Here is a 16,426-nt window from a genome sequence, read left to right on the forward strand (position 1 = left end):
TGTCCTGCGCAAAGCCCCCCCCCCATCACCCACCCCACCAGGGAGGAGGATTAGCCGAAAGTCCAGCTTTAATCCCACTTGGGATTCAAACCATGAAATAAACAAAACAAATAAACAAGGGGGCGGGGTAGGAAAAAAAAAGGGAGGGGGTTCATTTAGTTTTCCCTGCATTCTTGGCTAAATGCCGGCTAAAAACCCTGTTTGCCTTTCCAGATCCGTTTACAAGGTCAAGCACCTTCAGCGGCCTTGGAAACTTAAGCAGCAATGCCTTTGGTGGATTAGGCAGTCATACTTTGAGTAAGTACGGACGGGTCCCTCAGACTAGCTTCTTCCCCAGAGAAGAGCCCTGTTCCTATCGGAAGTAACCCCTGGCCGTTCGTCTGAAAGAAAAGCAAGCTTCTTAAAAACATCCCCACCCACCCAAACAACAAACTGAGGCTACAAGATATTCCTAGTTTTCCTGTACAGGACTTTCCATAATTGATGTCCTAGGTCCACCAAGAATGGTGACTTCAGCTCACTTTCCAGAGAAGGGGGAGTGGGTGCCCAGCAAAATTTCTACCACCCCTTTAACTATCATTTGAGTTGGGGGGCGACCAAGTGTCTCAAGTCCAAATTTGAGGAAGTAGCATGAGTGTTCTTTTTCAGGATCTATCTGGAAGAACTTGGAGAAGATCTCAGGAAGATCCCAATTGAGCTTTTTTCCAAAAAGCAACTGGATTTTCCCTTTGAAAACATTTCGCTTCCTGGGTTCATGAGATGAATCGGTCCTCGTCCAAGAACTGAAGAAGCTCCTTGGATGAGAAGCGAAATGTCTTCAAAGACAAACCCAGAAAAGTCCAGTTGCCCCTTAAGAAAAAGCCCCATTGGGAGACTGAGAATAATCAAGAGGCAACTGGACTTTCTTGTCTCGTACAAGAAGCTTCTTCAGCAAAACGTCTCCAAAGACCAGATCAGAAAGTCCAGTTGCCTCTTGTTGAAAACCATGACCTGGAATGATGGAGAATCCCTATAGTCATATCAGGCAGAGGCCCATAGAGCACCCATTGAATGGCGTCACTGTTGAGGCAAGAGAAAAATAAGACATTAGCTTGGTACGGGGTTCACCTGTCTGGTTCCAGCCATTTCTACCTGTCCAGTCTGGTCCGGTAGGATGGACATGTTCTACTCCCATCATCAGTCAAGGAATGTTGGCTGGTGGGCTAGTAGGAAGTTTGCCTCTTCTGCCATAGACTGCCCTCTGGAACATCCTTCCGAGATTGGGATGGAGCCAACTCTGTTGGCCTTCTGGAGGTTTTTGAAGATCTGTTTATGTGTCCGAGGCCTGGAGCCCCAAATACATAAATGTTACCCGGGGAAGCTGATACTGATAGATTGTAATATTTCTTGGCTACTGTTTATATTTAATTTCTTTGTGTATCATTGTTCTCATTGTTTTTATTAATGCTTGCTGCCTTAGGGTCGTTGGTTTGAGATGGGCAGCTGTACAAATTGAATGAATGAATGATAATTGAATAATAGAGATAGAAGGAACCTTGGAGGTCTTCTAATCTACCCCCCCTCCCCCACTCAAGCAAGAGACCCTATACCATTCTGGACAAATGGTTGTCCACTTTTTTCTTAACAATATCAGAATGAGAATTTGAGCTGGGAGGGGGCTTGGAGGCCTTCAGCCCTTCTGCTCAAGCAGGAGACCCCATACCAGTGGTTCCCAACCTTTTTTTGCCCATGCCCCAACTAAGCATCTCTAAAATCCTCATCCCCCTCTCTGAGAAAGTCTTACTATTCAAAGTGTGTACCCCTACTCATGTGGAGGAAGCCTAAAAAGGCCATTAACTTGGTTTAAACAAGGTTCCAATTGCCCCTATTAAAAATCAAATTGCCTTCCTGTGGGGCTTGGGCCCCATGTTGGGAAACGGGGTCCTATACCATTTCAGACAAGTGACTGTCCGGTCCCTTCTTAAAAACCTCCAGTGATGTAGCATCCACAACTCCTGGAGGCAAGCTGTTCCACTGGTTGTCTTTACTGTTAGGAAGTTTCTCCTTAATTCCAGGTTGCTTCTCTTCTTGATTAGATTATCTCCTATTATCTCCAGTGATGATTGATAGAGAGAGAGAGAGAGAGACAGAGAGAGAGAGAGAGAGAGAGATGATATATAGGTGATAGATAGAGAGATGGAGGTAGGTAGGTAGATAATAGATAGAGATGGAGATAGATAGATAGATAGATAGATAGATAGATAGATAGATAGATAGATAGATAGATAGATAGATAGATAGATAGATAGACATGATATATAGGTGATAGAGAGATGGAGATAGGTAGGTAGATAGGTAAATAATAGATAGAGAGATGGAGATAGGTAGGTAGGTAGGTAGATAATAGATAGAGATGGAGAGAGAGAGAGAGAGAGAGACATGATATATAGGTGATAGATAGAGAGATGGAGGTAGGTAGGTAGATAATAGATAGAGATGGAGAGAGAGAGAGAGAGAGATGATATATAGGTGATAGATAGAGAGATGGAGGTAGGTAGGTAGATAATAGATAGAGATGGAGATAGATAGATAGAGAGAGAGACATGATATATAGGTGATAGATAGAGAGATGGAGATAGGTAGGTAGATAGGTAGGTAGGTAAATAATAGATAGAGAGATGGAGATAGGTAGGTAGGTAGGTAGGTAGATAATAGATATAGATAGATAGATAGACAGACAGACAGACAGACAGACAGACAGACAGACAGACAGACAGACAGACAGACATAGACCTGCATTGACCAGTCCAGATGTAGTGATCCCAAGATATAAGTGTGAACATAGAATAATTGGCCCAAGCAGCCTGAACTCCACCATAGCTCACCTTTTCCAATGTAATCTATGCAAGCCTGTGCGAAATGTACGATGGGGTGGGCAGAACACCCAGGGTACCCACTGGAACATTCTGTTTGTTCTTCCGATCCCGTTGTCCTGGCTGATCGGAGGGCATCCCGTCCATCTCTCTTTTTGCCAGGTGGTCACACTGTCCTTGGAAAATAGCTGCATGTACTGATCGCTAAATAGCTAAACATAGACTCGGCAAAGGTTCATCTGTGGGCTCCGTGGCACTCTCTGAGCTTGCAGATGTATCATGGCCCAGGTAACATCATCAGGGCTAGAAGGTTGTTGGGTGTCAGGGTTCCAAATAGCATCAAATAATTAAATCAGAGTCCCAAGCAAAATATTCCTCAACGTCCCAATTTATTAACAAAGCCATATTGGTACACCTGGGCGAAACACGAATCTGTAAGTCCTCCGGGTCTCACCACCCAGTTGAAAGTTCAAGAAGCCCTTGCCCCCACAGCCACAAATCCATCACGTTGTCCAAGTCTCCAGTTGCCATGCTGGCAGAATCCACCCATCTCCTTCAGGGCAGGTGCAGGGGTGCAGAGACAAAAGATGACCTTGGCTTCCTAGAAAAAAAAAATTATGACTACATACTAACAATGCCATACAATTCCCACCCCTCCCATTTTCCCAGCATAGAAGAATAGCATAGTGGAATAGCATAAAGTGTGGCAGGCCTAAGATCCCAATTAAAATAGCTTTGGCCCGACAGTGGGATTACCACACAAGAGGAGGACTGTGGTGTCCTTGGTGCTCTCTGAGCTTGGTGGCGCTCTTGCAGACTTTCATGACCCAATTGGGTAACATCATCAGTGTTAGAAGGGAGTGGGGTTTGTAGAGTGGAGAAGGAGAGGAGGAGGATTGTGGGATCCTTGGTGCTCACTGAGCCTTGGTGGTTTTGATGCAGATGTTTCATGACCCAACTAAGTAATACAGTGGTACCTCTACTTAGCAACTTAATTCGTTCCGTGACCAGGTTCTTAAGTAGGAAAGTTTGTGAGAAGAAGCAATTTTTCCCATAGGAATCAATGTAAAAGCAAATAATGTGTGCGATTGGGGAAACCACAGGGAGGGTGGAGGCCCTGTTTCCTCCCAGGAGATTCCTAGAGAGGCCCAACGGAGGCTTCTCCCCACCTTTACCAGCCCTGTTTCCTCTCTGGAGATTCCTAGAGAGGCCCCACGGAGGCTTCTCCCTGCCTTTTCCAGCCATGTTTCCTCCAGGAGATGCCTAGAGAGGCCCCACGGAGGCTTCTTACCACCTTTTCCAGCCCTGTTTCCTCCCAGGAGATTCCTAGAGAGGCCCCACGGAGGCGCCTCCCCGCCTTTTCCGGCCCTGTTTCCTTCAGGAGATTCCTAGAGAGGCCCCACGGAGGCTTCTCCCTGCCTTTTCCGGCCCTGTTTCCTCCAGGAGATTCCTAGAGAGGCCCCACGGAGGCTTCCCCCTGCCTTTTCTGGCCCTGTTTCTTCCCAGGAGATTCCTAGAGAGGCCCCACGGAGGCTTCTCCCCACCTTTTACAACCCTGTTTCCTCCAGGAGATTCCTAGAGAGGCCCCACGGAGGCTTCTCCCCACCTTTTACGACCCTGTTTCCTCCAGGAGATTCCTAGAGAGGCCCCGCGGAGGCTTCTCTCTGCCTTTTCCGTTTACAGTTTCGGAGGCTCGGGTTTCTAAGTGGAAAATGGTTCTTGAGAAGAAGCAAAAATAAATCTTGAACACCCGGTTCTTATCGAGAAGAGTTAGTAAGTAGAGGTGCCACTGTGCCATCAGTGCTAGACAGAAGTGGAACAGGGACAAACTCCAGTCCTTTCTAACACTGATGTTGTAACCTAGTTGGGTCATGAAACGTTTGCATCAAAACTACCCAACCCACAGGACCCCCAGATCTGTGATTTGCTGACTCTTGTCTGAGAGAGATGCTCGTGGCAGATCTGGATTATTATGGTTCCCTGCAGCCTATTCATGCCCCAACGTTTTCAATTTATCTGGTAGGCAGCCAGTCCTCTTTATCAAGCTGCATTCTAACAATAAACCGCCCTTCGCCATCACTGTAGGTTCAGTTTAAGCTTTGGGTGTGACAGCAGGGATTCACCTGCAACCTTGGCAACTGGGAGTTGAATTCTGGGGTTTGAAGTCCACAAGACTTTAAAGTGATCGGTGGCGCCGTGGTTAGAGTGCAGTACTGCAAGCAGCTTCTACTGACTGCTAGGTGTAGTTCACCAGTTCAAATTTCACCAGGCTCAAGGTTAACTCAGCCTTCCATCCTTCCAAGGTGGGTCAAGTGAGGACCCAGATTGTTTGGGGCAAGAGGCTGATTCTGTAAACCGCTTAGAGAGGGCTGTAAAGCATTGCGAAGCATTATATTAGTCTAAGAGCTATAGCTATTGCTATTTATTTATTTATTCAATTTTTATGCCGCCCGTCTCCTTAGACTCAGGGCGGCTTACAACATGTTAGCAATAGCACTTTCTAACAGAGCCAGCCTATTGCCCCCACAATCCGGGTCCTCAATTTACCCACCTCGGAAGGATGGAAGGCTGAGTCAACCTTGAGCCGGTGATGAGATTTGAACCGCTGACCTACAGATCTACAGTCAGCTTCAGTGGCCTGCGGTACATCACTCTGCCTGCTGCGCCACCCCAGCTATTGTCCTTCCTTCCTTCCCTCCCTCCTTCCCTCTCTCCCTCCCTCCTTCCTTCCTTCCAGTTGACTCAGCCTTCCATCCTTACAAAGTGGGTAAATTGAGGATCCAGATTGTTGGGGTCAAGAGGCTGAATCTGTAAACCCCTTAGAGAGGGTTGTAAAGCACTGTGAAGTGGTATATAAGTCTTAAGGCTATTGCTAAAGTTGTCGAAGTTGGAGAGCCCAGGTTTAAACGAAATACTATCCTCTTTACATCCATGTAGTTATTCGGATTTTAAGGGTTTTCTTTGCCGGCAAAGACATTCAATGGCTCCTTTTTTCCAGTCCACCGAGGCAACTCAGGGTTGCTATTTCCAAGGGGGCTTGTTCCTCCCTCTCTCCTTCCTCTTTTTCCAGGCTGGAAAAAAGATAAATAAAACAATTCCCCTCCCCCCACTCCCAATCCTAAACGTCCTGTCCGTCATCCGGGAGCGAACTCAACTCTTTTCTACCGCTTTCTCTCGCTTCCCCAGGTCACAGCAGCATCTTCGCTCACAAGGATGGGCCCAACATCCAGAGCTTCGGCAGCCCCCACGAGCCCTGGAACCGGCTGCACCGGACACCCCCATCTTTCCCCACGCCGCCCCAGTGGCCCAAGCCGGGCGACACCGAGCGGAGTTCCTCGGTGACGAATCACGACAGGGACCGAGACTCGGAGAAGAGGGAGCTTTCCTCGAGTAAAGAAGAGAGAGACAAGGAGAGGTGAGAGAGGGGAGGGGGATATCTGACCGAAATGGTCATGGTGGCCTTTGCAGAAATGGACCAGTGTACAAGGCTTGGGGGTCCAGCTTGTTGTGGGAACTCACCCAGAACCTATTCATCTACTCTGATTTTATTTATTTACTTATTTACTTATTTACTTATTTACTTATTTACTTATTTACTTATTTACTTATTTACTTACTTACTTACTTACTTACTTACTTACTTACTTACTTACTTACTTACTTACTTACTTACTTACTTACTTACTTACTTACTTACTTACTTACTTATTGGATTTGTATGCCACCCCTCTCCGAAGACTCGGGGCGGCTAACAGCAATAATAAGTCAGCGTACAATAATAATCCAATATAAAAACGATTAAACGATTAAATGATTGATGGTTGGTTGATTGATTGATTCTTTCCTCTCTCCCTTCCTCCTTTCTTCCTTCCTCCTCTGTCCACATTCCTTCTCTTCTCTCTCTCCCTCCTCCCTTCCCACCTCCCTTATTTATGTATGTATGTATGTATGCATGCATGTATTTATTCATTCATTCATTCATTCATTTATTGGATTTATATGCCATCCCTCTCCAAGGACTCGGGGCGGCTTACAAAATATTTTTTTTAATGTACATTGAAATCCAATTAATTAAGTTAAAAATCTAAAAACCTGAAAACCAATTGAAATGCACTCATATCCATTCAGTCAACAAACTCACTCACCATACATTTCCTTCCTTTCTATTACCTTCTCTTCTTTATCCTTCCTTTCTCCCTCCTTTCTTCCTTATTTTCTCTTCACTTTTGTTCCCTTCCTTCCTCCCTCTCTTCCTTTCTTTCTACCTTCCTTCTCTCCATCTTCCTTCCTTAATTTCTCTCTCTTCCTCTCTCTTTTCCATTATTTCTTCCTTCTTTTTCTCTCTACCTCACTTCTCTTCTCTCCCCTTCCTCTCTCACTCCCCTCCCTCTGTATTTTCATGCTATACATCTCACTAACTAGAGCAACTTAGCCTGTGGTGTGAATCAAGCCACCATAGTGGTATTATAATAATAAAAGGCATATCTGGTGATTTATTTATTTATTTTCACTTGCACACATTATACATACAGTGGTACCTCTACCTACAAATGCCTATACTTACGAACTTTTCTAGATAAGAACCCAGTGTTCAAGATTTTTTTGCCTCTTCTCAAGAACCATTTTCCCCTTACAAGCCCAACCCTCCGAAACTGTAACCGGAAAAGGCAGGAAGAAGCCTCCGTGGGGCCTCTCTAGGAATCTCCTGGGAGGAAATAGGGCCGGAAAAGACAGGGAGAAGCCTCCGTGGGGCCTCTCTAGGAATCTCCTGGGAGGAAATAGGGGCGGAAAAGGCAGGGAGAAGCCTCTGTGGGGCCTCTCTAGGAATCTCTTGGGAGGAAACATGACCGGAAAAGGTGGGGAGAAGCCTCCGTGGGCCTCTCTAGGAATCTCCTGGGAGGAAACAGGGCCGGAAAAGGCGGGGAGAAGCCTCCATGGGGCCTCTCTAGGAATCTCCTGGGAGGAAACAGGGCCTCCACCCTCCCTGTGGTTTCCCCAATCACACGCATCATCTCCCATTGCTTCTTCTTACAAACTTTTCTAATTAAGAACCTGGTCATGGAACGAATTAAGTTCGTAAGCAGAGGTACCACTGTATTTGATATACAACCACATTTGCCAACTCTGTTGAATAATAATACAAAACGGTTGTACAGTGACACCCATAGTCTCACTCTCTTTCCCTCCAGGGATCTTCTGGATAAAAGTAGGCATTCAAACCGATCCTCGCCGGCTTCGGCTCCCGTGACGCACCAGATCAGCAACCTCATCCGTAGCAACAGCCAGGCTGCGAGCGATTCCAGCCGGCAAGTTGCCCTCCTGGACCGAGACAGACCTAAAGAACTGGAGCGAGAGATCCCTGACCGGCTCAGAGATCCTCCTCCTGTGGCGGAGCAGAAGATCAAAGAAAGCCGCTCCCCAGTGAAGGAGTCTCCAAGCCATGAAAAGAGATCCCTGGAGGACAACACCAAGCCTGTGATCCAGTCGGTCTCTCCCTACAGCAAACCGGCCTTGAGCGAGAGTTTGAAACTCAGCAACCTGATGAACAAGGACGTGGAGAGGAAGCCGGACCTGCTGACGGACCTCCAGAAGATCAAGAACGACATCAAAGTCAAAGAAGAGCGCAAAGAGGAGAACGACGTCTTGGTGGTGAGCTCAGAACCGTCGCAGCACCCCAGAAGCGCCGAGCATCCACCACCCCCTACTCTGCACGGGTTACCCCTGCCCCACACCATGGCGGCCGCCATGCCCATCTCCATGGGCAGCGTCCACCAGATGAATAACATGAACATTTTGGAACGTAGCCGGATGATGACTCCGCTCATGGGCATGAACCCGCTCGCGGGACGGGAGAGGCTACCCCACCCAGGGTTTTCCTGGGACCCCATGAGGGATCCCTTACGCGATCCCTACCGGAGCTTAGATTTACATCGCCGGATGGACTTCCAGCTTCGGGCAGATCCCATCCACAGGTTTCCCGCCGCATCGGGATTTTACGACCACGAGCGCTCTTACCGGGACCGCGAACCCCACGACTACAACCACGAGAACCTTCTGGAAGCCCGCCGGGAACAGGAGCGGCTCCGGCAAGCGGAAGAGAGGGAGCGGTTGCACTTACGGGAAGAACTGGAGCGCGCCCGGATACATCACTTGCACACGTCTCCCATGGAAAGCCACCTGGCCCACATGCCTTCTTTCATGTCTCATCTCAGCAGCATGCATTACCCCAGACTCAGCCCTTCGGCCGCCATGCACAACGGGATTTTGAACAGGAACCCGCCCACCGCCGCGCTCAGCGCTCCGCCCCCATTGGTCCCAGCAAGCAGTACGAGACCCTCCTCTCCCCGCCGGACTACCCCACTCACAAACCCGGAATCCCGAGACTATTCCCCTTCTAGAAATGCCAAAGAAGTCGAGGCACGATAGTTCCCGGCGGCTCGCCTACAGGATGATTTTTTTCCCCCCAAACTCAACCGGTATAAATAGAGGAGGATGGGGAAACGGGGTGGGGGAAACCCGTTTTTTTTTTTTTTAAAAATGCACTGCTGTAAACTTTTTTTTAAAAAAAGAAAAACTGTAAAATTTGTAGACATGAAGCACAGTTGCGAAAGCGATGGAAGGGAGGGAACTAGGGGGATGCGCGAAAAGGGGCATCGGAGGTTACAAACCTTTTCGACCGCACGGTTGCTGAAAAAAAAATGGAAATTTTAATATATAGGTCTTTGGTTTTTCTCGTTTCCTGGTTTTAATTTTTCCCCCCCCTCACTTTGCTTCTGTGCTGAGTTTAAACTATTTTCAGGTTTGTATATTTTATTTTATGGGAGGTTTTTTTTAAAACCCCAAAAGCCAGGAACATTTTTAATGAATGTATTTTATTTTTTAAATTTTGTGCTCTTTGTTCACATACACACACAAAGAAAAGAAAAAAAAAGGTTTTGTTTCTAGTTTAAATTTTGTGGCCTCAGATCCTTAAGTTAAAAAAACAAAACAAAAAAAACATACATCCAGGATTTCTTAAAAAGTATTATTTATGCAGATAACTGTAGTTTCATACAATCCCACTGTGAGGTTTCCTGAATTGAGGCCACTGTTTTCTCTGGTACTTTGAAATTGAAGTTACAGATATATATTAAAAAAAATAATTAATAATAATAATAATAATGTACAAAAACTGTTTGTTTTTTGCCTTATATTATGGAGAAAATTTAGAATTTTTTGACTTCTTGTTTTAAAAACAGCAACAAAAAAGAAAGCAACATGTAAATACTCTGTTAATATAAATGTACACCAATATTGAATTCTTAACATAGGTAGACTTTATTAAAAAAAAACGGTTTCTAGAACCACTCTCTGGTTATTGGTTAACTTTATTCCAACTCAATCCTCTTCAGTGTCTCTAGGGTGGGAAAAAACCACTGATACCAATGCAATCATCGTCTTTTAACGACCTCATGATCTCTTGCACGGTGGAGTCTGGACAACTGAATGGAGTGGAATGTTTTACTGGCCCATTGCTTTTCCTGTTGCCAATGCGGAGTTTTCTTCCGCAGATATATTCTCATTGAGAGAGAAAGATCTGCCTCTACCTAGGATTGAACTCACAGCCCCCCGATGGTGAGGCGAAAGCTCCACCTCTAGGCCACCGCACCATTCGTACTGATACAAATGCCGTGTGGGGATTAATTAGAGCATACAGGGTGCGTTCCAAAAGTAATGCAATTATTTTTTTAAAAAAAGTAATTTATTGAACAGATTTGCACAAACACTTAAAATTCTTCTAAGTACTGTCCTTGGGCCTCTACACATTTTTTTCCAGCCACTCTGCTATGACCGGTATGCACCCTGGAAGGCGTCTTCGGGGACCTCTCGCAAGGTCTTTGTCACAGCTGATTGGATCTCTTCCACGGGTTCCTTTCAGGGCTACCTTAATCCGAGGGAACAAAAAGAAGTCTGCTGGGGTGACATCAGGACTATACGGGGGGGGGGGCAGCGTTGGCACCTGGTGTTTGGCCAGGAACTCGCGGACTCGTAGCGCGTTGTGGCCAGGCGTGTTTTTTGCCCATAGAAGAAATCCAATCAGTCGTGACGAAGACCTTGCGAGAGGTCCCCGAAGACGCCTTCCAGGGCACATAACGGTCACGGCAGAGTCGCTGGAAAAAAGGTGTAGAGGCCCAAGGACAGTACTTTGAAGAATTTTAAGTGTTTGTACAAATCTGTTCAATAAATTGATTTTTTAAAAAATAATCGCATTACTTTTGGAACGCACCCTATATAACCTAACTGTATGCATATGCGAGAACCTTGGAGGTGATCTTATTAATACAGGTAATCCTCACCTAGGTAATATCATCAGGGCTAGAAAGGAGGTGGGCAGGAGTGGGTTGCTACCGGTACGGTCGGCGCCATCATACCGGTAGTGAAAATTAAAATCTTACACGGGCGTCCGCTTGTGAAATCTCACTCGGATGGACACACACACACACTGGAGCTGCGCGCACTGCACACTGATAGCAGCAGGAGCAACAAACCCCACCTAGAGTGTGATTTGCGGAGGAGAGAAAGAAAGCTGGAATCCTTTATACTCTCCGAGCTTGATCGGTGGTGGTTGGGTTTTTTTTGTCCACGTCTCATGACCAAACTAGGTAACATGATCAATGCTGGAAGAGATTCGTGTTTTTAAAGGGAAGGAAGGGAGGGAAAGGAAGAATGGACTGTCCTTGGAGCTCTCGGAGCTTGACTGTTTCCTTACAGGCATTCCAATGGGCCAACTAGGGAACATCAGTTCTGTCAAATAAGAACATAAGAAGAGCCCTGCTGAATCGGGCCAAAGCCCATTGAGTCCAGCATTCTGTGTCCCACAGTGGCCCACCAATTGTCCATGGGGACCTTGAGCAGAAAGAGAAGGCAAAACCCTCCCTTTCCCTTGACCCCCAACAAATGGTACCCAAGGGAACCCTGCCTGCCTCAACCAACATAGAGGTGGCACTTGGACATCCCATTCAATAGATTAGATTAGATTAGATTAGATTAGATTAGATTAGATTTATTGGATTTATATGCCGCCCCTCTCCGAAAACTCGGGGCGGCTCACAACAAGATAAAAACAATATATAATAACAAATCCAATACCCACCAATCCAATTACAATTTTAAGCTAAAAATTCATAAAAACAACCCCAGAATATTAAAACACACATACAATCAATCTAACACCAAAACAACATGGGCAAGGGGGATACCCTTGGCAAACAACAAAATCAACCTTGCTCCCTTCTAACACTGATAACGTTACCTAGCTGGATCGTGAAATGTCGGTAAGAAAGCAACCAAGCTTGGAAAGAGAGCATCGAGGAGCCCGCACGGACCAATATTTTTACAGAAATCTTTTGGCAGGGGTGGGTTACTTCCTAGATGGGGGGGGGGGGGTGCAGTGGGGTAGCGAAAATGGAGCCCCACCCCAGAGCACCCAAGTTGCACTGAAAGATATTGAAAGAAAATGCATAAGCCACCCCCACAGAGTGGTCGTAAAAATTTTGGTAGCCCTTCAACTGCTTGTTGGGCAGAGAAACTGGGAAGGCACAATTGGAGTTCCTGCCCCAAATGATCTCTCTACCAGGTAGAGTTGTAGTATTCAGAGAGAGACAGATCATTAGGCTGTCTATGTAGTACAACCTGGGCGGAGTAACAGGTGCAGACTTTCTGAGTTCAGTTCCAAAGATTCCTTTTCAAGAGGCAACTAGACGTTTTTCTCTGAAGACGTTTCGCTTCTCCTCTGTTCTGTCTGGGTCCCCCCAGACACCAACACCAACCAAAAAGAGTAGCCAGACACACTGGTAAAAAGCAAAGGCAGTTTATAGAATTCAAAGCAAACATAGGTAACAAAAACTGTTCTTACAGACAGGAACACTATGAAGCTTCACAGAGGTTTCACGAAGGCCAGGCAATAAAACAGGATTCTTGCTGGCAAAAACAACGCTGGAGATAATAAAACCCACGCCTCCCCCAAGTCTTCCAGACTTCTAGGCCACAAGCCAAGATCAGAGACGCCAAGAATCGAGGCAAGGTCACAGGACTCCTAGTTGATAACTCTCCACAAGACTGTAAGGGCGGGCCTGCCTTTTCAACCCTGCTGAGGAGAACCAAACCCAGCTGTTGCCAATTCATGGAGAGAAATACCTTTCTAATTGGCCCCGTCTTTGAGCTGCTCGTCGTTGTCTCATGTCTATTATAGCCTGTGCGTCTTCATCCAATGAATCCAGGCTACTAGCTGGGGAGAGCCCCCCCCCCCCCCGGGGGTCTCAGGCTGCTCTCCCTCCTCTTCCTGACGTTCCTCTCCCCCGTCTGCCTGGTCCTCCCCCTCCTGTTCACTGTCCTCCTCCTCTGGGCATGGATCCGGCAGAGATCCAGCCGGTCCCTGAGGAGCCTCAGGCTGAATCACAACATCCTCCAAGGTCCGGCATATATGTGGGTGCCGGCCAGCGGATTTTTTGTGCCTTCTGGGCCCGCTGGGAGTCAGGAAACAGGCTGTTTCCACCCTCCGGAGAGTGTGGGGAAGGCCCGTTTGTTTTCTCTCCCCAAGCTCCAGAGCCTTCCTAGGAAGGAGCCTGCGGAGGGTGAAAATGGCCTTCCCCACCCACCTACCCCTGGAGGTCCTCTGCAGGCTGGAAATGTTCCATTTATCAACTTCTGGTTCAACCACAAGTTGTGCTTTTTTGCTCTCCCCAGGTCTTGTAGTCTTTCTAGGAGCCTGGGGAGGGTGACCTTCCCCCCACCTGGAGGCCCTCCAGAGGCCAAAAATGTCCCGTTTCCCAACTTGAATGTTTCTGTCCTCGAGAGTCTGTTTTTGCCCTACCCAGGCTCCTAGAAAGGCTTTGAAGCCTGGGGAGAGCGAAAAACAGGGACACCGGGAGTGGGTGGGGGTTCACATGTGCATGCACGGCTGGTGCATGGAATTATGGTTGTGGGCATACACACTCCCCCGGCTCCCCCCCTCCCTTTTTTTGCCACAGAAACAAAAAAGCCATCACTGTTATAGGCTGTTCATTGCAGTACTGCTGATGGATGGAGTGTTCATTTCTTGCGTGCGCTACGCTAAGCCTGGTGAAGTCATAAACTCTTACCTTTGCAGGGTCTCCAACTTTGAGATTATTATTATTATTATTATTTATTAGATTTGTATGCCGCCCCTCTCCATAGACTCAGGGCAGCTGACAACAATAACAAAGACAATGTCAGAACAAATCTAATAATTTAAAAAACACTAAAAAACCCATTATTAAAAGCAAACATACACACAAACATACCATGTATAAACTGTATAGGCCCCAGGGGAGATGTCTCAGTTCCCCCATGCCTGACGGCAGAGATGGGTCTTAACAACTTTACGAAAGGCAAGGAGGGTGGGGGCAGTTCTAATCTCCGGGGGGAGCTGGTTCCAGAGGGTCGGGGCCGCCACAGAGAAGGCTCTTCTCCTGGGTCCCGCCAAACGACATTGTTTCGTCGACGGGACCCGGAGAAGGCCAACTCTGTGGGACCTAACCAGTCACTGGGATTCATGTGGCAGATGTCTGGCTAAAAGGGTGTCTGTGATTCAGCTCCCCCCAGTAATATCACTCACCCAAGATTTGTGCCTTGCTGTGTTTTCCACCAAAGACCCCCCAAGGAGTGAGCCAAAATCTGCAGCCATTTGGCATTTTCCATATCCAGTCCATCCCTTCTCCTATTTTCTTTCCGATATACTTCTGTTGTTCCTTGATCCATTTCAAGCATCCTTCAGGTACAAGGGGGAGGAAAGGACTGAAAAAAGAAACGGGAGGCTTCTTCCCCCTCATACCTGAAACCTTCCACTTCCTTGCAGATGACCGAAGATAAACCCAGTATAGACCTCTGGATGGGGGAAGAAGATAGTGAAACATCCAGGTGGGTCAAATCGAATCAGAGTAGAGCAGTTGCCTGGAGGCAAAAGAAGAAAGAGAGATAGAGAAACAAAGGAAAGAAAGAAAACAAGAGAAAGGAAGAGGAAGGAAGGAAAGAAAAGGGGAAAGAAAAAGAAAAGGAAGGAAGGAAGGAAAGGAAAAGAAAAAAGCGAAAGAAAAGAAAGATAAAAGAAAGAGAAAGGAAAGGGAAAAAAGGAAAAGAAGGAAGAAAGGAAAGAAAGAAAAGGGAAAGAAAAAGAAAAGGAAGGAAGGAAAGGAAGAAGAAAAAAGGGAAAGAAAGGAAAGGAAGAAAAAAAAGGAAAAGAAAGAAAAAGAAGAAAGAAAGAAAAAGGGGAAAGAAAAATAAAGGAAAGAAAGAAAGGGGCTTATTTATCACACTCAGTCTATTAACGCTGCTAGACCTTTGACTGATGTGGACCATTGAAGAATCATGCACTTGGGGGGGGCGCATGGCTCTTGCCTGACCCATGTGCCGGAACTGTGTGCATCTGCCTACCGGGACAACTGGTGCAACCGGTTTTCTTGGTATTCTCTGAACTTTTTGTTTTCTGACAGACATTCCGAGCCCCAAGCCAGGGAACCTCTTCAGGGCGTGGGAAAGTGCAGTTCGATGGATGTTTACATACGGCAGCTCACCCTGTTTAGTTTTGGTTGGCGTGTGGTTTCCTTCACCGTTTTTCTACCTTCCTTCCTGGATTATTTAGCCGGTGCTCTTGGTCGCTGATCTGGGTGTTAACGGAGAAGGCACATGGTTGCTATGTCAACTCTCCGGAGGAGACCTGGTGATGAAACCAGAGTTATGGATGAGGGGTCCTTGAGCTTGGTTCTTTCCTTGAAGGTGTTTTGTTACCTAAACTGGCTAATATCATTAGTGCTAGAAGGGAGGGAGGGGAGGGAGGCCATAGGGTCCTTGGTACTTTCTGAGCTTGTTGATCTAGTAGACATTTCATTATCCAACTAGGTAACATCATCAATGTTCAGAAGGAGTGAGGTTTGAAGAGAGGACAACAATTATGGACCCCTTGATTATCGCTGAGCAGATATTTCATTACCCAACTAGGTAACAATAACACAGGTCTACAAAAAAAAATTCGTAATCATCACAGTTGACCTTGACTCCTAAATCCTTCTCTTCAGAAGAGAAGGATTTAGGGGTAGTGATTTCTGACAGTCTCAAAATGGGTGAGCAGTGTGGTCGGGCAGTAGGAAAAGCAAGTAGGATGCTTGGCTGCATAGCTAGAGGTATAACAAGCAGGAAGAGGGAGATTGTGATCCCCTTATATAGAGCGCTGGTGAGACCACATTTGGAATACTGTCTGGAGACCTCACCTACAAAAAGATATTGACAAAATTGAACGGGTCCAAAGACGGGCTACAAGAATGGTGGAAGGTCTTAAGCATAAAACGTATCAGGAAAGACTTCATGAACTCAATCTGTATAGTCTGGAGGACAGAAGGAAAAGGGGGGACATGATCGAAACATTTAAATATGTTAAAGGGTTAAATAAGGTCCAGGAGGGAAGTGTTTTTAATAGGAAAGTGAACATAAGAACAAGGGGACACAATCTGAAGTTAGTTGGGGGAAAGATCAAAAGCAACGTGAGAAAATATTTCACTGAAAGAGTAGTAGATCCTTGG

At 46.5% G+C, this 16,426-nt stretch overlaps 1 protein-coding gene across 1 annotated transcript in view; it reads left to right on the top strand.

The window, feature by feature from the left end:
• The window catches only part of FBRSL1 (fibrosin like 1), a 499,240-nt gene extending 489,658 nt beyond the window's left edge, over window positions 1-9,582 (top strand). The window contains 3 exon segments of the mRNA XM_070762728.1: window positions 214-297; window positions 6,039-6,267; window positions 8,042-9,582. Of these exon segments, the coding sequence (XP_070618829.1) occupies window positions 214-297; window positions 6,039-6,267; window positions 8,042-9,278 (1,550 nt within the window). The 3' untranslated portion in view covers window positions 9,279-9,582.
• The last annotated feature ends 6,844 nt before the right edge of the window (window positions 9,583-16,426 follow it).

Source organism: Erythrolamprus reginae, chromosome 10 (genome assembly GCF_031021105.1).
Source record: "Erythrolamprus reginae isolate rEryReg1 chromosome 10, rEryReg1.hap1, whole genome shotgun sequence".
NCBI classification, from domain to species: Eukaryota; Metazoa; Chordata; class Lepidosauria; order Squamata; family Dipsadidae; genus Erythrolamprus; species Erythrolamprus reginae.